Raw genomic sequence first — 21,766 nt, 5'->3', positions numbered from 1 at the left:
CAGGAAGTGATTCCAGAGCAGGCACAGTGGAAGAGTTGATAAAATAATGCAATGGATTGAACATGGGAGCGAGGGGAAGAACGTAAGTACATGAGGTGTCATCCCCAGAGATTAAAATTGGTTTGGGAGAAAAGAGAGTTTGGTTTTAGGAACATTGAATTTAAGTTATCTCTAAAACATTCACGTGCCATTAACCAATACAGAGTTGGACAACAAAGTTATTGTGTAGTTGTCAGGACTACAGGTAGGGGTGAGGTCATCTGCGAAGAGGTTTAGAAGCACAAGGAGCTAATTCCACACTGCCAGGTCAACAGGGAGTAGAGACAGAAGAAGAAGAAGCAGTGAAAGATTGGAGAACCCCCAAACAAGGGTGGTGTCATGGGAGACAAGAGTATAAAGATGGGAATAGTCTGAAATGTCAAAGTCATAGAGACGAGTGAGAGATGAACTCAAAGTGTCGTCCCATGCATAAATGAGAAGGTCTGTTGTAACCACGATGCTGGAGTGAGCCAGAAGCCAGGTTGCTCCGTCACGCAGCAAGTGGGAAGTGAGAACAGAGAGGCGGAAGAGATAGATTCTTCTCTTAGGAACTGGCCCAGGGAAGGAGATAAAGAGAGGTGCCTACTTAGAGACAGGGGGCCAAGCGAGGGGTCTGTTTTCTCATTGTAGGTGAGACTAGAGCATGTTTTTGTGCTTCAGGAGAAGAACTGAAATGGGAATTGCTGACGAAAGGGGAAAGAGGTATGATCAATGGGGTATGGGATCCAGAATGGGGGTACGGGAATGACTCTCAGGTAGGAGAAGCAAGAGCCCTTCAGCGCAGTTGGGAGGGAAGGAGACAAAGGTGGACACAGGCACAGATATGGACAGAGAGAAAGTAAGTTGAAGCAGTCACAGCTGCTGGTCTCTCTTCCCCCGGGGAAGCAGGAAAATGCAATGGCAGCTGGCCAAAGATAAGAAAATTGGCATTAGGAAAATGGCTTCAAGGAGAGTGGTAGAAACATCAGAAATACCCATGGAGGGCAATAGGGGAATAGATGTTAAGTGTTGCCAAGCAGCTTTAAGAAACCCTAGATGTATTTGGGAAAGATGAATTTATAGTCCCAGTAATAAAGCTTTCATCAGCAATACTCAAAGTCTGGGCGTAAAAAGAAAGGACAGAGAATGTCAGACCCAGCCAAGTAAGTACAGGCTTTATAGGCAGATAAGCCAGAAGGAAAAGGAGGCCGGGAAGGTCGTGGGACCAGCAAAAACAGTTAGAAAATGGGAGGTTGAGTTTAGGCTGGATAGAGATGTGCATGTAGCCAGAAGTTAAAATATAGTAAGATTCCTCAAAAAAAAAACATAGAATTACCATATGATCCAGAAATTCTACTTCTGGGTATATACCCCAAAGAAGTAAAAGTAGGAATTTAAACACATATTTGTATACCCATGTTCATAGCAGCATTATTCACAGTAGCCAAAAGGTGGAAGCAACCCAAGTGGCCATGGACAGAAGAATGGATTTTTTTTAAAAAGTGCTACACACATGCAATGACATGTTATTCAATCTTAAAAATGAAGGAAATTCTGACACATGCTATAATGTGGATGAGCCATATTGACACTGTGTTAACTAAAATAGGCCAGTCACAAAAGGACAAATATTGCATGATTCCACTTTTATGAGGCACCTGGAGTAGTCAAACTCATAGGGACAGAAGGTAGAATGGTGGTTCCCAGCCGCAGGGGGAGGAAGGAACCCAGAGAGTTCTTGTTTAATGTGTACAGAGTTTCAGTTGGGGAAGATGTAAAGCTTCTGGAGATGGATAATGGTGATGGTTGTAAAACAATGGGAATAGACTTACTGCCACTTGAAGTGTACACTTAACAGTGCTTAAAATGGCAAATTTTATATTCAAATTTTATTTTACCACAACAAAAAAATATGGTAGGATAAGGGCCTCAGGCTCTTACTATTGTTTGAATAGGTATTATGTTTAAAGATGTGAGAGCTATAGATAAGCATGATCAGAGGATTGGGAATTGGAGTTTTGAATTCCAATGATGAAATAATTTCAGATTATTGCAAGGTATGGGACAACCATTCTCTTCGAAGGAAGGAGGTGCTATTAATCTAATAGAGTGGAAAGGAAATGCAGCACTTTGACATGAAGGATGTCAAGGCTGGGGAGTGGGTGCATCATCTGCGTGGGCACTGAGGTTGTCAAGATTGATAGCAAAACTTGGAAAAGCGAGAAGGACCGGTAGCTACCTCGCTCGTAAGATGAGGCGATGCACAGAGGATTGTACAGCTGGCCTCGGGCATCTCTAAGGTGGCACATTGACAAGGATGGAGGAACAATGGTCTGGGATGACTTAAAGAAGAGTGGCCACTCCCTCCCACATCCATTTTTCAGTAATGGAGTATTGAGAAAATGAACTGTCACCACTTAAGAAAGCCCTCACGTGAAGTAAGCCCCTGGGACAGGGGTTCGTGCACCCCAGCATCATGTTCAAATCACATGAGAGAGAACTTTTAAAATGCACTGATGCCAGTCGAAGCTGAATCGTGGGTGGGGAGAGGAGGGTAACGTACCTATTGGCAGCTTTTTCAAGCTCCCATGTGATTCTAATATGCAGCCTGGGGTTGAAAGCCACTGCCGTAGGGAGAGAGCCTGATTTGGGTTAAGCAGGTAGAGAGTGAGGGAATTTGGTCCAACCGGGACTAGGATGCCGCAGGGCTGTCAGAAAGTGCAGCCATAGGGGCACGAATTTGGGGGTTGAGACAGGGAGGGAACAGTAGTAACACAGAGGGTGATCACTGAAAAGGACGGGGCTGTGGCACACAAGGCCTTGCGAGTTCAGATTACTCTGTTATCCAAAGGTGTTTCCATCCAAAGTTGTTGTCTGCTGGGCAGACAGACAGAGCCAAGGCAGGCTTTGTACTCCACTCACTACTCTGGCCTAGCAGTGTATGGACAGAGCAAATACACGGAGTTATTAGTGCTGTTAACCTTTCTAAGCCTCAGTGACCTAAGCAATACAATAGAGAGATCTACCTTGCAGAATGCTTGTTTAAATGAAAAAATGAAAAGAGTATATATGAATAAATTTTGTGAGCATATAAAGCCTTACATAAATATTAGCCACTAGGTTACCATAACATTAGGAGAAACTGGGAACATTACCTGCACAGAAAATTTCCTTTTTTTTAAAAGAAATGTGCCAGTTCAGTTTCTAGAAGACTCTGATATGCATTTGGTGTTAGGACCAGTTTCACTTTGGCTCATGGCATGTGCCCCCAGCCTTCTCTTTTCTCTCTAGCAAATGTTTTTTTCCAAAGGAGGAGCCTCCTTTTTTTCCCCCAGCTCTGCCTCTTAGTAGCATCGTGACTCACAACACATTAATGAAGTGATTAAATGGAGCGTTGCGACACATTGACTTTAGGAGCAGGCTTTGGACTTAAAGGGCTCCCTCTTTGCACTTGGTTTCCAAACTCATTTTCCTTGCTGCAGACTGCTTCAAAAAATTCTGGAAAGAAACGTCAATAAGAAGATACATCGTTATATGTCACATAACCATGGGGATATGTTCTGAGAAATTGTCATTAGGGATTTTGTCGTTATGCAAACATCGTAGAAGATGCTTACACAAACCTAGATGGTATAGCCTGCTACACACCCAGGCTATGTGGCATAGCCTATTGCTCTTAGTCTACACACCTGCACAGCATGTTACTGTATCGAATACTGTAGGCAATGTAATACAATAGTATTTGTGTATCTGACCATATCTAAACGTAGAAAAAGTACAGTGTACAGTGATAAAAGATAAAAAAAAAGGCACACCTATATAGGGCACTTCCCATGAATGGAGCTCGCAGGACTGGAAGTTGCTCTGGGTGAGTCGGTGAGTATGAGTGAAGGTAGAAGGCCTAGGACGTTACTGGACACTTCAGTAGACTTTGTAAAGACTGTACACTTATGCTAACTAAATTTATTTTTAAAATTAAATAATTGTGCTGTAACATTATGACAGCATCACTAGGCATGAGGAATTTTTCAACTCCATTTTAATCTCATGGGACCATGGTTGTATCCAGAGTCCATTGATGACTGAAATGTTATGCAGCGCATGACCATATATGAAATGAAGTTTGTTTTCTTCAGCCTCTCCTTAGGATAAAATTTATTGTAAATATGATGCCTGTATCATAACTATCAAAAAATATTTTGATGAAAAAATTTCTGTATGTAGTCATGCAACTAGCTATTTCATAAGACTATTTTTTAAAAATTCCTGAAAGTTGTTTTCTAAAAATTTGAGTCTCAAAATAGTCACAATATTTATGACATTCCTTAATGGGGGTTATCTCATTTATTGAAATCAGCTTTTATTTCCCCTACTAGATTAAACTGATCAGGAAAAAAAAGGGGAGGTTGGGATTTTCTTTGATCCCTGGCATTCTGCTCTGCACAGAGGATGTCCTCAGACAATTCCAACTATTGAATTGGGATACAAGATCTATAGGTGCCCCTTTGGTTAGTCCTTTTACCTTCAGAAATCAAAGTTATTCAAAGTGTCCAATTGTTTCAAGCTGTTTGTATCAAATAGAAGGTAGGAAATTAAAGTGACGTATCCTTTGCTAATGAAAGGATGGTTATTCTAAAAGATACCAAATTGCTTGCTTGTGTCACTAACGAAACTGTATATCAAGTCAGCTACCAAATCTTGTTCATATGACTAGGAGGCAGGGTTTGATTCATTTTTAAAAGAACATTGCAGTCAGGGGCAATAGAAATATCATGCCACTTATCCTGTATTGATATCAAATTGCAACCCAGCCTTCATGTGGGAATGCTCTCAGCATTGTTTGCTGAGGCTCTCTGACCGACCAATAAACCAAACTCTCAGCGCTGATACAGCACCCCCCCACCCCCACCTACTACAGGTAGGGTTCTTAACGCACTCCTTCATGGAGGTGCATTTCCATGTTAGAATATTCCAACAATATTCTTTCCATTTTGTTGTTTCCAGACAGTATGCAGCAGGCATTCAATAAATGTTTGAGAGTTGATGGCCAAAGGAGTGAACAAATGAATTCCTTAATAAATTTTTTGCTACAGTCTAGTTTATTTTTTTTTTGTCAGTCTGTTTTCATAAAGAATAATCCTTATTCTTTAAGATAGGTTTCTTTCTCTCTCTGTTCCCTTCCCCCCCCCCATCTTAAGGGAGACCCCCTCCTCACTTCACAGTGCAGCCGTAGCATAAGCCATTTCCTCTCAGAGTCGAAGTTGCATTTTAAGTTCCTAAGGACCACTGAGGAGCTGATGGAGTTCCAGCAGACTGAATACATTTCACTAACCCATCTCCGAAAGAGAAGTCATCTCTTTGTCGTGTTTGCATACAGAAACGTAGGAAGTGCCTAAGCAAGGTACTGCCTTTCAGCATTGCTTACATAAAATGATTGCTCCATGGGCAAGTTAATTTCTGATGTCCTGCCATTCTTCCTGGTGTCTAAATTAGTCTCCTCTTGTTGGCATAGCTATAGATATAAGTACAAGGCAAAGCCCCCTCAGTTAAAGCCAGCTAGATGCAGTTAATAAGCCAGATGTTGAATCCCAGAGTTGACAGAATTCTGAGAGGTAAATACCGGGTTTATCAGGTCAAATTGTGTTTCACAGTGAGGGGTTGTGTTTGGCTTTTGAGAGTCCACAGTGAATTTGCAGATGTTCCCGTGGAGTCACTTCTTCTTGGCTTTGTTATCTTGTTTTCTAGCATGCCAGCTATTCCTTCTCTGCCACCTTGGCAGTTCATTGCATTCTACTCTGATTTTAAAGGTTTCCATTCCAATAACCAAAGGCCTGGACTTGATTTCCATGTTGACGGATGATGCTACGATTGCTTCCTGGAACAACGAAGGACTGCCCAGTGACAGAATGTCCACCGAGAACGCCACCATCCTGATGCACTGTGAGCGCTGGCCCTTGGTGATAGATCCCCAGCAACAGGGAATTAAGTGGATCAAGAATAAGTATGGACCTGACCTGAAAGTCACACATTTGGGCCAGAAAGGGTATGTTAAATCTAAAGAGAGTGGCTTTCTGTTTAGCTGCTATGAAGTGGGTCTGATTTTTGTAAAGGCTTGGCATTTGTTAGACTTCTCTACCACTTTGCAATATTACAATTTGGTGCTGTTTGTTTATCTGCCTGCTCATGTTTCCTATAAAGTGTCTCTGTTGAAAAGACATTTATGTTGGGCAGCATCCAATTATCTGAAGAAGAAACCAGATTGAAAGTTAGAACAAACATTGTATCGGAGAGGAAAAATATGTAAATTCCCTAAGGCCAAGAATGGAAATAGGATATATTACATTCTTTCTCCAGAGTGTTTGGTATATGGTGACACAGTAATTGCCAGCTATACCTGCAGGCTGTTTACAGTTGTATGATGTTTACAGTTGTGTTTCTAAGCATATACTCTGCCTATAGTAAGAACTTAACATGGCTACAAGTCCCAGTATTGGATGCCTGAGGATAATATAATTTTAGTCAGGTTTTACATGTCATTTTGAGAACTAAATCTACTCTGACACTTTCTGTCACTAGGTCTTGTAAAAATACTGCCTGATAAGTAGAGAGATGTCTTGTATGTAGGTGGTGCTCAGTTAATGTTGAACAAATTAGTTTAGACCTACTAGTATTTCACTTGACCCTTCCATATTCTTTTCACATGTAAAGTGAAATAAGGAATTTCTGTGGCTGTATAGGTAAATTTGGTCCTTGCTTATCTAAATACTTGGAGAAAATTGTTTTTGGTGGGGAGAGAATTTTTTGGAGAGCGGGACTGAAATAAAATGATAGTTCATCATTTTACATGACTGAACTTGAAGATTTAAAAACTGAAAGTTTGATAAAACCACTAAGCAATTAATATAATTTGAATTTTCATTTAAAAAGGGCTTATCAAATGAACTTAAATTTATGAAATTTGGGTCAGTTATACTTATTTCAACCATCTTTGTAAAAGCAACTAATTTACACATGGACCTATTAATTTAAACTATTGAATTTTATTTGGAAAATATGACTAGAATTTATCTCACAATCTGGTCTTTAATTTCTGTGCAATCTAGTTAGAGGAGAGTAGTACATTATAAAATAGTTTTCACTAAGTTATTTCATCCCATTCAAAATATCTACCTGAAATATAACTTAATCATATAATTTTGAACATTTTTCCCTGTGCTTACTTACATGTTATTACCTCAATTCTGACTGAATCTTAAGGTTTTTGAATACCATTGAAACCGCTTTGGCCTTTGGGGATGTCATCTTAATTGAAAACCTTGAGGAAACAATAGATCCAGTTCTTGATCCACTGCTTGGCAGGAACACGATTAAAAAAGGAAAGTAAGTATTCTTGAGTTTTTAACATATATTTTGTGCTAAATGGGTTTCATCAGCAACATCTATTTCTTAGCCTCATCATCAAGCACAATCTCTTGAAATCTTGCTGCTGTTTCTGAGTTTCCGTTTCATGCACCTACGCTCTGAGACCAAAGCAACCTCAGCATGATCCAGACTTACAGACTATTTGTTTGCTGGATTTAGATGGATTTTACCCAATTTCTGACTTACCAGAAAAAATGCGTTGTCACAGATCTCGTGACAGAATAGTTGCCCCTTTAAAAATTTATACTGATATTTCTATAACTTTAATAATTTACGAAACGCCTTGAGTATGGTTGCCTACCTCCATATCACTCATATCTTTATGTACTTAATATTTTACTTCAAATAAATTCTAAATCCATTCACTGTTTTTTAAAAATCAGCTCACTAGTAATGGCATCCACAATATCATAGGTTTAATGTGCTAGCTCTGTTTTTTACTAATATATTTAAGATATATATAACCATTCAAAAAAAATAGTGTTCATTAGTGGATCCTTGAAATCATCCTTTATACCAACAGTGTTGGATTATCAACAACAGGGACCCCCCCCCCATGAACTATATGTGACTTTCCAAGTGGCTGCCATTCCCCCAGGGACACTACACTTTCCAGAACATTCTCCAAGGGTCACTGAAGCCATTTCTAAGGAGTCATCATGTCACTTTTCTATAAATGTATGAAAGGTCAGATACAGCAGTTGTGTCTCTAATCAACCCTGGGTGGGCCCAGGGGAGATTGGCATTACAAAGGCTCCTTGTGCCTCTTCACTCAAGAAGCAACTTTTACTAGACTTAATTCAGTGGATTTCCTCCTCTCTTTGTTTCTTTCTTCCCAGGGGTATAATTTCAGAACTTCCTTAACCCTGTTCTTCCTTAACACCCACTCTCTGCCTCTAAGGTATCTGTTTTCTTTTTACCACTAGCCTACTCTGTCGATTTTAAGCAGAAATAGGCCTGCTTTAAGGGTGACTAACTTCTTAGTCTCTAACCGATTAGTATGGTATTTATTATACAACTCACCAAGTAAATCCACTTAGAGTGATTGACAACTTGTAATTGTTTAATAAACCAGAATTTACCCAGAAACACATTTAGAACAATCTAATAAGCCACTTGACAAACTGCAACTCTTAACATAAATATAATTGCAGCTGTGTCTGATGTGTTAAAAATATAGTATAAAATCTTGAATGTCACTAAAGTGAAATCCTGGTTATTAAGGTTCTGACTCTATTATGAAGACCTAAAATTTTTGTCAGTGAAATGCATATTCTCTGAGCTTTAACTTGGAATTTCAATAGCACAATTTAGATGTAAAAAATTTGATGACTCTCATTACATATATATTTGGATCCTCTAAAATTCCCAAAGACTAATAAATTTGAGTCATGATTTTTCCTCAGTATGGATGTAGTTGAGTATCAGTGAGGATTCCAGAGGTCTTTGATTTTAGAAACAAATTTTGCATAGAGCCTTAAGTCTTTATCCCAAAATATCAGGCCAGAACAATTTATTCCAAATTAATAATAATTACTGTGTATGTAATCTCTGTTAGGCCTTATAGAACTGATGATGTCATTCTAGCATTTTTTAAAGGGCCAAGGAAATTTAAAATGATCTGTAAGAGTATAACAAATTGTATTGATTGCATGAAGTTATTACCTTAATAATCCTGACTCCTAAACTCTCATGTATGGGAATAACCACTTATTGGAGGGTGAATTTCAAATCTATATCTCCGGTTTTTCCTACTTCCCTCTTCCATGCAGATGTTTTTGGAGTATCTTTACCCAGAGACTGTAAGTGCTAGTGGAATCCTTATATATCATGTCAGTCACTGAATAAACCTTCTCTGAGAACTGCTATATCACAGGTACTGAACTGCGGGCTGCAGATTTAAAGTGTGACAAGGTACAGACCCTGCACTTTTTAAGGAAGCTACATTTCCTTAGGAAAAGACAGATCTATAAAAGGCAAAGCAGAGCCATTGGTGTGATGATAGAAGCATACATGGCAGGGAGCTGTCACTTCCATAGTGGAGACTTGAAAAGGCTTTATGAGAAAAATTACATTTCATTTCATTTATATTTAATGCAAGGATCACAAAAATAAGCATACATTTGTGAGGGAGAAAAGTGGGAGAAGAGAATCCTAGACAGCCCTGATACTAAAACAAAACACACTGAACAGCCCAACGGCTTTGGGGGACTGCAAATAGAATCCAAATGGGTGCAGAGTCTGTGTTGGGGAGGAAGATGGCAGACGTGGACTGGGAGAGATGAGACTGGACAAGAGAATAGGACCCAGAGCATGGACTTCCTTGGCTGACCCATAGGTTGGCCTTTTCCTATAGGTCGGTAATTTCCCACTCTCCCCAAACACACTCAAGGGGCCTGTTCCTATCAGTTACACTGGTTGACGATAGCAATTGTTTTTGACTAAAGCACCATACTTTCCTGGAGTCTCCATATTGTCACTTGAGAATCATGAGCATAAGTCAGTAGGGAAGCTAGTAACGACTCTTAAGCATACTGGAAGTAATGTGATCAGATTTATGTTTCTGAAAGGTCACACTGTCGGCAGTGTGATGTGTTGACTGAGGAAGGGGCGTGGACCTAGAGCCAGAGTCCAGTTAGCCAGCAATCACAGTAGTCCCATTGAGAGGTGATGGGAGCCTTTCAAACTAAGGCAGTGATGGTGGAGATAGAGTAGAGGACAAATCAAAGAGATGTTAAAAAGTTAATCTCATCAGGTCATGATTATTAATTGGATATTATTGGTAGGGAATAAGGAAGGATTAAGGGGATTTCCAGTTTTCTACCATGTATATGATGGTGTGATTTGTGGAGAGATGAGTTATAGGAATAGGAGTAAGTGTAGGGAAAAAAAAGGAAATTTCTCTTATTAGACATTCAGAGATTGAGGTACTTCTTTAATACTTGTTCCTAAAAGAGAAGTCTAAGAAGTAGCTGGGCATGAGAGTATGGAGCTTAATGTTAATAAGGTGATCTTGGAGGAACATGTGTACAGAGAAGGAGTTAAGCCATCATGGTGGATGTGATTATCTAGGGAGACGCTACACAGTCAAAAGAGCAGAGGGTACCTTTTCTTCACAGATGAGAAAAGTGGCAACCAAAAAAGCTTAATGTCCTCTTGGATGCCCTATAACTGTATGAAGTTTATTACATGAAAACCTGGTTTCTCAACCAGCTTTTTCAAATAAATGGGCCCTACCATCTTTCAGTAGAGTTCCTGTGAGTGCCACTCTGCCAGTATAACTCTTCCTGCTCTACCTCTTTGAATCCGTTTTTTACTAAACCTTGTTTATTTTCCCATCAATGTTTTGGAGTCTATGTTTTTCACATCTACACCTTCCATTTTTTCATGCTGACTGAAGTGATCTCTTTGCACCCTTTGTCTGCTCACTCTTATCCAACCACGGCAGTGACTAAAATAATCTTTTACTAACACTGCTTCAATCATCCTCCCCTGCTCCAGAACCCATTAAGAATTCTCTATCGCCTTTTATATGAATTCAATTGAGGCTTTTCTTTCAAGCCTACAAGATGCTTTACTCGTTTGCTACTTCGAATTTGCTTTTACCAGTCTCAGTTTTCGTTATTTCTTCACACAGGTAATCCCTGCTCCCATCATGTGCTATTTTACTTAACTTTTCTTTTCAAAAATCTCAAATTCACTTTATTCAGGATTTAACTCAATAGGAATTAAATGTTAAAATCAAATGGAAATTTTAATTATCCATATTTAATGCGTCTTATGCATAGTTCATTCTACCCTGTGTCATTTTGCCATTTTTTTCTCCCCCTTATAATATGCTTAATTTCTTTCACTCATACATATCTTTAATTGATTATAAGTTCTTTATGGATAGTAATCACATACTGTATGTCTTTTAAAAGATGGTTAACCAAAATAAAAACGGAATAATAAAAACATAGACTTTTATTTCTTGTACTATGGCAGATTAGATACATGAATAATGAAAAACAACTAAATATTTCACTTAAAGTATTAAAAAATATCTTTTGAAATGTATCAACTGAGTTGACCAAAAAAAAAAGCAACCCAAGAGCAGGAACTTGGAGAGACAAGGAATACCAAAGCTGATTTTCTTCCTGAGGGTACCTGCTAAAACCTGATGACTTTGGGTTCTATTCTAATGGATGTACAAAGTTTGGACAAGCCCAGGGCCTGTTCAGGGTATGCAATCTGCTGAGAGATTCCTATATAGAGCTAGAGGACACACCTTCTGTTTATGGGTAAATCTGTTAAAAATTAATAAGCTAAAATTAATGCTACATCAAGGAAAGTTTCTTTTTTTTACCTTGGCACTGGAAAGAGGTAGAAAAATATCCTCTGAGAATTCCTAACAAGAAACCATCCCTTGTATGAGTGCAGAGGATGAATTTTTACTATTTATTTATCCTAAAAACCTTCCATCAATAACATATTTTAAAGTGGCCTTGGGTTGATCATACCGCAATGAACTTGGCAGAAGCAAATAACATTCCTGTCTGGAATAATCTTAAATCCAGACTTTAGAAGGTTGCCAAACATAGAATTCCAAAGAACATAAGCTCAGAGGCAAAAATTGTAACACTAAGGAAACAAGGCACCATAAGCAAGAGCCAATACAATAGAATCTTTTCTCATTGCTGCTTTATTTTATATTCCTTTTTTTGTTAATAAAAATATGTTTATTAGTCACTATAGTTCCCCTTGCATGAATTGTCTGTCGTTTACCTTTGCTAATGTTTTCCTGTTTCTCATCACTTTCATTAGTTCCTCAATCTTTCTCTTCCACTCATTGTACTTTTGTTTTCCAGCATGATTTTGAATTCATTCTTTCTTTAAACATGTATCTTTCCACCATTTCTATAGGATTTGGCATGGGAAGAAAGGTCAATACAATGTTCAACCCACTGTCTTGAACCAGGTACATGGACATTTTCAAGAGAGGCTTCTAGGACTGTAAGGTGGGGCTTATGCAGTAGGCTCTTGTTAGAAAAGAGAATTGGAATAGAATAAGATAAAATTTGGCTCAAATCTTAGGCTACTACATTCTAGTTTGGTGATTTGGGGTAAGTTGTTTAGCCTGTTTTTTCTGTGATTAAGTTTTTCTTTCTGGCCGGGCGCGGTGGCTCACGCCTGTAATCCTAGCACTCTGGGAGGCCGAGGCGGGTGGATCGCTCGAGGTCAGGAGTTCGAGACCAGCCTGAGCAAGAGCGAGACCCCGTCTCTACTAAAAATAGAAAGAAATTATCTGGACAACTAAAAATATATATATACAAAAAATTAGCCGGGCATGGTGGCGCATGCCTGTAGTCCCAGCTACTCGGGAGGCTGAGGCAGTAGGATCGCTTAAGCCGAGGAGTCTGAGGTTGCTGTGAGCTAGACTGACGCCACGGCACTCACTCTAGCCCGGGCAACAGAGCGAGACTCTGTCTCAAAAAAAAAAAAAAAAGTTTTTCTTTCTTTCTTTCTTTCTTTCTTTTTTTTTTTTTTTTTTTTTTTTGAGACAGGGTCTTGCTCTGTCACCTGGGCTAGAGTGTAGTGGCACTGTCATAGCTCACTGCAACCTCTCCTGGGCTCAAGTGCTCCTCCTGCCTTAGCCTGCCAAGTAGCTGTGACTGCATGCAGGCGCCACCACACCCAGCTAACTTTTTTTATTTTTTGTAGTGACAGGATCTCTCCATGTTGTCCAGACAGGTCTTAAATTCCTGGCCTCAAGCCATCCTCCTGCCTCAGTCTCCCAAAGGGCTGGGATTACAGATGTGAGCCACTGCACCCAGCCATGTGTTTAAGTTTTCTTTTCTGGTAAAGGAAACAATGCAAATAAAGAACACAGTGGATTTTGGTATCCAATATATATTATTTCCCTTGAATAGTTAACCAATAATAGATACAAAATGTGGGTGCTTAGAAGCATGAACCAGATGCAAGCCAGAACTCCTGAAGGAAAACATTGTTTTTGGCCATGGAAGTGTGAGCAGACCAGGAAGCAAAGCACCACGAAGGGTGGGGTGGAGAGGGAAACAGTCAGGCAGATCCTTTGATAGTTTAAGTTGCCTCCTGGGAAGAGTAGGGGGATTTGTTTTTGTTTTAATTTTATTTAATTCTGATACTTATATAATAAGTAAAAGTTATAAAACATAATAATAACTTAGGCAGGTACCTGCCATTCAAAGTATTACCAATATTCTTTAAGGTACCTTTGTGCTCCTCTCCCTTCCCATCTGCCTCCTCTTCCAAAGGTAATCAATATTCAGATATTGAAATGATACGATCAGTTTCATAAGGCCTAAGAGAGAGCACATATTCAGTAAATATTAATTTAATGTATTTAATAACAAACACAATATAAATATTAATTTGATCAATAAATATGTATACGGTCAAGTTCCTACAATGTTATAGGCATATAAAGATCAAAGACATAGGTAAAAGATCTAAATAGACATTGCTCCAAAGAAGGTATACAAATGGCCAATAAACACATGAAAAGATGTTCAACATTATTAATTGTCAGGGAAATGCAAATTAAAGTCATAGTAGGTGAAGATTCTAAATTTTGCTTATCACTTCATTACTTTATTTAAGATAGTTTTATTATATATGCATATATTCCTAAACAGAATATTGCTTTCAGACTTTGTAAAAATGCCATCATAGTGTATATAGTTTAAAGGGACTTGATTTTTTTTCTCAATATTATGTTTCTAAGATTTATCTATATTACTGCTTTTAGTTGTAGTTCTTTCATTTTTATTACTATACTATTCAATGATGTAACTATTCCTCAATTTATTTAATGTTCTTATTCAAGGACATTTAGGTTATTTTTAAATTTTTTTGCTATTATAATCCATGCTGCTGTGAATATTGCTGAGTATTCATATACACATCTACAGGTACACACAGCAAGAAGTTCTTCAGAGTTTGTACTCTGGAGTAGAATAGTTGGTTCATGGAGTATGTACACAATTAGCTTTGAAAGACAATGCAAATTGTTTTCCAAAGTGTTTACAAATTTACATGATCATTAGTAGTATATAGAATTGTGAAGTCTTTGAAAGAACTGAGTTAGGGACTTTCCCTCTTCTGCTCTTTTATAATCCAAAAGATTCCTGTATTTAATACTGTTAATATTAGTATTAGTTCCTCTTCCTATGAGGAACTATTTGCACGTCCTACTTTTTTCCTCCACTTTTATTTTTGAATGAAAGAAAAGGGGACACTCTGTTTTCAAAATAGTTTTGTTTATAAAAGCATAAAAAGTACTTTGAATAAGTTTTGATATTTCAATGATTGTATTACTTTCACCTGACAAAAAGGAATTTTTAAAACAAAGTAAATGTTTTGTTGTTCCTTCATCTAACTCTTCAAAAAAAAAAAGAGAGAGAGAAAAACTAAAAAATATTCACACATATGCAAACTATTAGTAGAAGGGGATATAGAGATATAAAAATAGCTTGGTAAAAATAGAAATTACTTTTTCTTTTTTAATGCAATAAATAAAAATTGGATAAAATATAAAAGAAAATCAATGGAAAAATGTTGATTGGCTTTGTTTAACAATAGACATACTGATTTGCAATGTTATAACAGGAAGAGAAAATTTTTTACTTGACCTTGGCCACATCTCAAATTAACATGTTTATAAATTTTCTGATAGGTCTTCCTTGTCTGATCTCCAACAATGAACATTTCACTTGATTTTTCTATCCTCTTTTATTATTTCTATGTGACACTGTCCATGTGATTACCTGTGGCATTACAAATATGTTTTCCTTTGTGTTGTAAAGACAAGATAGCACTGAAAATAAGACAGAGAGGGGAAGACAGCCCAGCGGGATTGTGGAGCTGGTGCATCTTTGTGCTACCATATCCTCACATGCAGGTGGGATAACTTTCATGCTCCTAGGAGAAAGTCTCATTCCTCAGAAAGTTTTCAGCCATTAATAGTGTTTTTGTTTATTTTAGTTCTGTTTGTTTTGGGGGCCTTTTTAAAATGAGTATTAGTTTATTCTTCCTAATAATGAATGTCTGAGAAATGCTTGTGATAGATATAGCATAGTCCAAAAGTTGAAGTTCATTAATAATTGGAATGTTGTGGAGTATGTAGTAATGAATACTAATCACTCCTTTCATGTCTGACAGCTCCCTGTAGACCAATACATCAGCCCAGACTTTAATTTGGTTCGAGTAATGGTTTCATCAATAGCGCATTAAATCTGTGTTTGAGAAGATATACAGTTGAACCTGACCCACACAGTAGATACCACTGTCATAAAATGGCCATAGGCTGACAACAGCTGGGTAATTACAAATAATTAAATCTACCAAACTCCAGACAATCCTAATTTTAAATAAAATATATCTTATTGTATCAATCGACAGAAAACATATCTGGAAAGATTTATCAACATGTAATTTTTCCAAATCATGTTTACGGGCTTACATATTAGAGAAGTTTCTGATCTGTGAGGCATCTTCATAAAATTGTATCTCTTTAATCCTTCAAATCCCTCTAAATAGTATTGAAATAATTTTTGAACTTTAATCTTAACTGGAGTAACTTTACTATAAGATGTATTTCAGCTTATTTCTGAGCATATAAATATTTTTGCAAAAGACAATTTATATTTCATTCTGTATTTGCTTTTCATACAATTATTCTTTTAACAGTAGTCTTTAAGTAGCATGCCCTAGAAAGGAAATTAAAATTGGCTAATAGAAATATTAGCTATATGATATAAATTTTTATTTTTATAGAAATCATATAGTAGAAGGGAGGCAGGATTCTATATATATTTATTTTATCATGACTAGGTTTCTTGAAAGTTATGCTAAGATTAATAAGAATTGCTTTAAAGTAGCAAGTTTTCAGTTTAATAAACATTAGTATGTTGCTGCTCTTGGAGTTGATACCATACGTTTGTATTATAGTTGGTTATAGAGCTATTTGCATGTGGTCTTGGATGGAATTTAAGATAGAATCATGTTAAATTAAATCCCACACTGTAGTAGAATGTAACTCTTGAGCCTAGAAGCTTAAGGATTTTAAATAAACTCTGGAGTTATGTAGTTCTCTCAGTATGTCCCTTGTGGGTGAGAATAGTTTTATTTTCAAGTTCACTCATGCCTTCCTATAATAGAATTCAGCATTGTGGTCTCTCCTAATTTCTAAATTCAAAATAAAGTTTAATTGCCAACAAAACCTCTGACAGTTTTTCTATTTCAAAATTTAGTCAAAGGTGGTTGTTTTTTTTTTAATAGTGTAATTAGAGTCAGAGTCTGCAGATAGTACATCTCAGACTTACAGTCATCTTGGTAATAGCTGATTAACTTTATCTGAATCTAAATATCAACCAGGCCTTCAGATAAAGAATCTTCAGATTCTTTTCTTTAAGAAAGCAATCTTCCAAAAAAAAAAAAAAAAGGCAAACATTAATGGAACCAAAATTTCTTTATTTTTGATGTTATAAATTTAAATATGAATTTGTGCAAGTACGTGTGTGTATCAAAAGGGAAATAATCTGCTATAATATTCTTTTTTAGCTTTCTTTATTTTCTGTACAATGTTACCTGGTTACCTGAAACATCAATTTTTGAAAAAATCCTAATTGAAGTTTGCTTTTATCCTAAAAGGACATGTTGGTTATACTAACTGTGTGAAGCAGCAAGACAATTAACTCATTTCTATTCAGGACTTCCTTTTCTTGAACGTCTTGCCAGCTGTGTGGCTTTCAGCCAAAACCTTTCTTTAGGAAATGGGTTTGACCAACTTGCACAGCCCTTCCTGCTGGGGTTGCTAAGTAACAACTTCCCTCTTGCCTTTTGCTACACCTGATCTTTTTGGCTGCACTCTTGGCTGTAACTGGAAGCTTTTAATTTTAAACAGCAGGATGTGCAGTAAGGCTTTTAGATGTCCATTGAAAAGTTTATTTCTTCTCCGAAGTATTTCCCCCCAACTAGTGGAGCTATATTATTTACTTATCTTAAAACCTACCTACTATCTTTTTTTTTTTTTCCTTAAAAGAGCTGCTTTGACTTAAGTAGCAAATTTATAAAAAGTTAACATTTCTTGATCTAAAAATGATTTACATTAACATGACAATTGTGTACAGTTTAGATTACATTCATACTGTACACCAGTAAAAGCGAATATTAAAGGGGTTCTCTAAATTTCAAGATTAAAAACCATAATACCTTGACTGAATAGCATGATTATAAACAGGTATTACTTAAAAACTGTAACTATGTATGCTTACAACATCCCCCCATTTTCTCTTCCACTCTAACTTGACTTCAAAATCTCATTTCATTGACAATTTGTTTATACTTTTAAAATTCTTTCATAATTTTTACAGGCAGTTCATTGAAAATGATTGCTTGGGTCTTTAAAAAAAATTTTTAACAGTGGATTAAAAAGCAATACTAAGGCATTTAATACTGATCAATGTTTGAAATGCCAAACAGCAAAACAAAACCAAAAATCCTCTTGAATATATATATATAAATATTTAAATATGGAAAACACATTGAATATAGAAATATTGATAAGCCTCCATCTATAGTAGAAACAAAGCATACTTAATAGTTGTATTGGAAAGGGGAAGTGGGCGCTTCATGCCAGGGGAAGATTTAAAAATGAGACTTTCTCTTTACCTTGACAAAATGGCTCTGATGAGGTCTCCAGAATGGAATTCCTCCTATTCAGAAAACTTGTGAGCTATCTGAATTGTCCATCTTCTAGTGAGAACCTTCGAGGTAATAATATATCTTGGGAAATTTTTCTTCAAACAGCAAGTTTTGCAAATCTTTTTAAAAAAGTCCTACTGTAGCCATTTCTAGCAAACACTGTGATCTACTACAGTAGTCTTTATTCTAAACTAAATATGTTGCTTTCCGTGTTTGGTTTTAGATAGCAATAAAAAATAGTGGTGGTGTTTGTTCAGGTACCCAGAATATTTGATTGCTAAAGAAATGCATTTAGGTATTTACAATGCAAGACTGATGACATTTTCTACAGTAACTACACTGTATCTTGAGAACAGTTCCAATAAAAGCAAAAGGGACTTCCTTAGTTTTCTGATGTACGTTTTAGAAATAAGAATTCCAGATTATAACCTTCAAATTGAAATTCTCATCTTGGTTATATTGAAATAATGGTGCATCTCCCAGCTCACAGAGATTGTGGTTTTTGAGATAATTGGGACTGGTGTTCATATTGGTCTGTCACAGAAATACTGTGAAAATTAGCCAAAAAATCATTTCCAAATGGTTTTAATGTAATTTGCATAGCCATCCTCTGTAACAGTAATGACCTTCCATAATTTGAAGAAGTTAGATATCTTTTCATCCTAGGATACTTATTTTTTTGGCTGGGTTTTGAGTAAACTTTGAAAGAATCTTGATATTCCCAGTGTAACAGACTTTTGCGCAAACCTAACATGTGAAAGCTTAATTTATAGTTAACATATATTTGCAGATGATTTTCATTATTAGAAAATTCTGCTAACTAGGGAGTATTTTGGCACACTTAATATATTTTCTTTCTCTGGAAGCCAGAAAATAGAAATTTTCTGATTTATTTTACAAACTTCATGAATTAAGTAATTCATTTTATGAATGTATTGATCAGAAATTATAGATCTTAGAATTGGCACCTTGATAATCAGTGCTATTCTCCTTCATGAACAAGGACAGAATTTCTAACCAAAGATGAGCAGAGCATGTGTTCTGAGCTGTGTCTCTGTGTTTTTTCTCTAGTGGCCACAGATTAGTACTGAGTCAATCATATGCTCTCAGTACCCTCTTATGATCAACAGTCAGAGAGGTTGACAGGCTGACATTACAGGCTGTCACTGCCAGAGCAAATTATTGCAATGTGATGCAGTAAAATGAACTTTATACTAGGAGTCTAGAGACACAGGTTCTAGTCCCAGCTCTCCACTAAGCTGTGCGACCTTGGCCAAGTCATAAACTCTTTGGGTCCATAAAAAGGAATCAGTTGAATGATCTCTAGGGGTCCTTCTTGGTCTAAAATTAAGACTCTGCTCATTGAAACAGCATGTTTTTTACTCCATGTCCTAGCCAAGTAAACCATGGTATTTGTACTGGGGAAAATCATTTTATTTCCGTTCTGAGATCACATAGTCTCTCACCTCCAATCCAGCAAATCTCTGCTAGTGGGAAGAGGGGGAAGAGAAGGGGACGGAGGAGCTTAGCTCCCTTGGCGAGAAGTATAAAGACCCTCTGGAAGCAGCTCCTCGCCAGATTTGGAGAGCCCACTCACTTCTTACTGTGATACAGTTAGGGGGCCAGGGTGTCTTTCTCGGGGCCATGAGGCTGGAAAATGGATTAAGAACCTCTGTTTTAAGACAGTAGCCACACTTCCAGATTTTATGTTGTGCCCCACACCTGCAGTTATTCCTCCTTGAAGTTTAAGTCCAAGAGCTTCAGTGGTCTAGAAGTCATAACCTCTGGATTCATGTCTTTCAGAGAAACAACAAAGTGAGTCTGTTTGCTTTCCCCACCCCTCTGGTTAACTCCGTTGTTTTTTTGATCCTTCAAATCGCAAGAGAGCATTAGCAGTCTGTTTAATTTTCCCAGATAGGAGATTAACCCAAAATTAATTTAGCAGCAATGATAAAACCCACTGAGTCATTATATAATTTTTGTCTTTCATAGATCATAAACACCCCAATTGAGGATAATTTACTATCCCTGGGAAATCTAAACCCATCAAATAATGTTTCAGAGCAAGACGTAAAACCCGATTTTATAGGCAGACAACCTTCTCTTTCATTAGTGTGGCAGAGTCCTCATCCCCTCCATTAACTCCATCTCTTCACAGAGAAAATCAGACCTGTTCCTCAAGCAAATACATTTCTGGTTCTCAAACTGGGTTATGTGAATGCCTCAGGGTATATGTAGGTGTGCAAGGGAGATATGGAACCAAGTCATTCATGAGACATCTTATGGAGCATTGTTTAACTCAGATATTTGGTTAAATATTTAACCAGTTAAAAGCTTCTGTTACCTGCCCCCAGAAGCAAAGTTGTCAGAACCTCATATTTCGTGTTGGCCAGACTCACACTTTTATTCTTGAAAGCCTACAGAGAGGAGTGTGGTTATATATAGTAAAAAATTAGCCACTATCGCTTTGAGAGGAGATTACACTAATTCCATTAGCTGATATGATCCTCTATAGCAGGAATAGGCAAACAGCCTGTCCTGGTGTGACCAATGAGCTATGAATGGCTTTTAAAGGATCATAAACAACAAGAATATATGACATAAATGTATGTGACCCACAAAGCTTGAAGTATTTACTCTCTGGCACTTTTACAGAAAGTTTCATAAACCCTTGCTCTAATGGATTTTCTCACTGAGACCTGAACACCTACTACTTTCAGAAAGAAGTTAGTCATCTTGCTGGTGATTTGTTTTGCTTTTCATGCACATGTGAGAACACACACAAATGCATCATATAAATTTCAAAGTTAATTTGACTTCTTACCACAGTTCTTAATCCTGCCATGGTGAGCTGCACCATTGGGTAACAGTAATGAAAATGCTAGATATGTTTGTTTCAATTTCTTAATTTTTAAAATTTTTAAGTATAAAAATGTTTAAATTCTCAGTTTCATCTGGGAATATAGGTTAGTGGTTAAAACAGGAAATCTATGAATTATTATGAACTTAAACCCAGTGAAAAGTCTTAAGTGAGGGAAAATTCAAACAATCTGAAGTTGTAGAAGGTTGTGATAGACTGGAATGTCTCTGAGACTCTCCACAAGGGAGGAATGAATTCAATCCAAGATCAAGCAGCAATCAAAAAATCACAGGATGTACACAGAGGTTTCTTTAAAATATGGGTTTTATCATGGAGATGTAAATGAGTATAAATGTTGGTGTCTCTTATGCATGAGAACCCTATACGGTAATTACTGGAAACCTTTAGTCTTGAAATTTCATTGAAAAGCCAATCATACAGCAATACAATAATAGTAGGGGACCACAACACCTCATGTTTGGCAACAGACAGAACATCCAGACTGAAAATCAACAAAGAAACGTCAGAGTTAAACCACACTCTAGACCAAATGGACTTAATAGACATTTACAGAACATTCCACCCAATAGCTGCAGAATACACATTCTTCTCATCAGCAAATGGAACTTTCTCCATCATAGATCATATGTTAGGCAACAAAACAAGTCTCAACAAATTAAAAAAAAAAATTGAAATTATATCAAGTATTCTGACCATAATGGAATAAAATTAGAAATC

The 21,766-nt window shown here is 37.1% G+C and overlaps 1 protein-coding gene across 1 annotated transcript in view; it reads left to right on the top strand.

Annotated features, from left to right (window-relative positions):
- Positions 1-21,766, top strand: part of DNAH11 (dynein axonemal heavy chain 11) — a 305,641-nt gene that overhangs the window by 225,898 nt on the left and 57,977 nt on the right. Inside the window, exons 64-65 of the mRNA XM_069462413.1 lie at positions 5,826-6,061; positions 7,276-7,398. Of these exons, the coding sequence (XP_069318514.1) occupies positions 5,826-6,061; positions 7,276-7,398 (359 nt within the window). The remainder of the gene's footprint in view (positions 1-5,825; positions 6,062-7,275; positions 7,399-21,766) is intronic.

The sequence above is a fragment of the Eulemur rufifrons genome, chromosome 29 (genome assembly GCF_041146395.1).
Source record: "Eulemur rufifrons isolate Redbay chromosome 29, OSU_ERuf_1, whole genome shotgun sequence".
Classification (NCBI taxonomy): Eukaryota; Metazoa; Chordata; class Mammalia; order Primates; family Lemuridae; genus Eulemur; species Eulemur rufifrons.
This window is presented reverse-complemented; position numbering and strand designations above follow the sequence as displayed.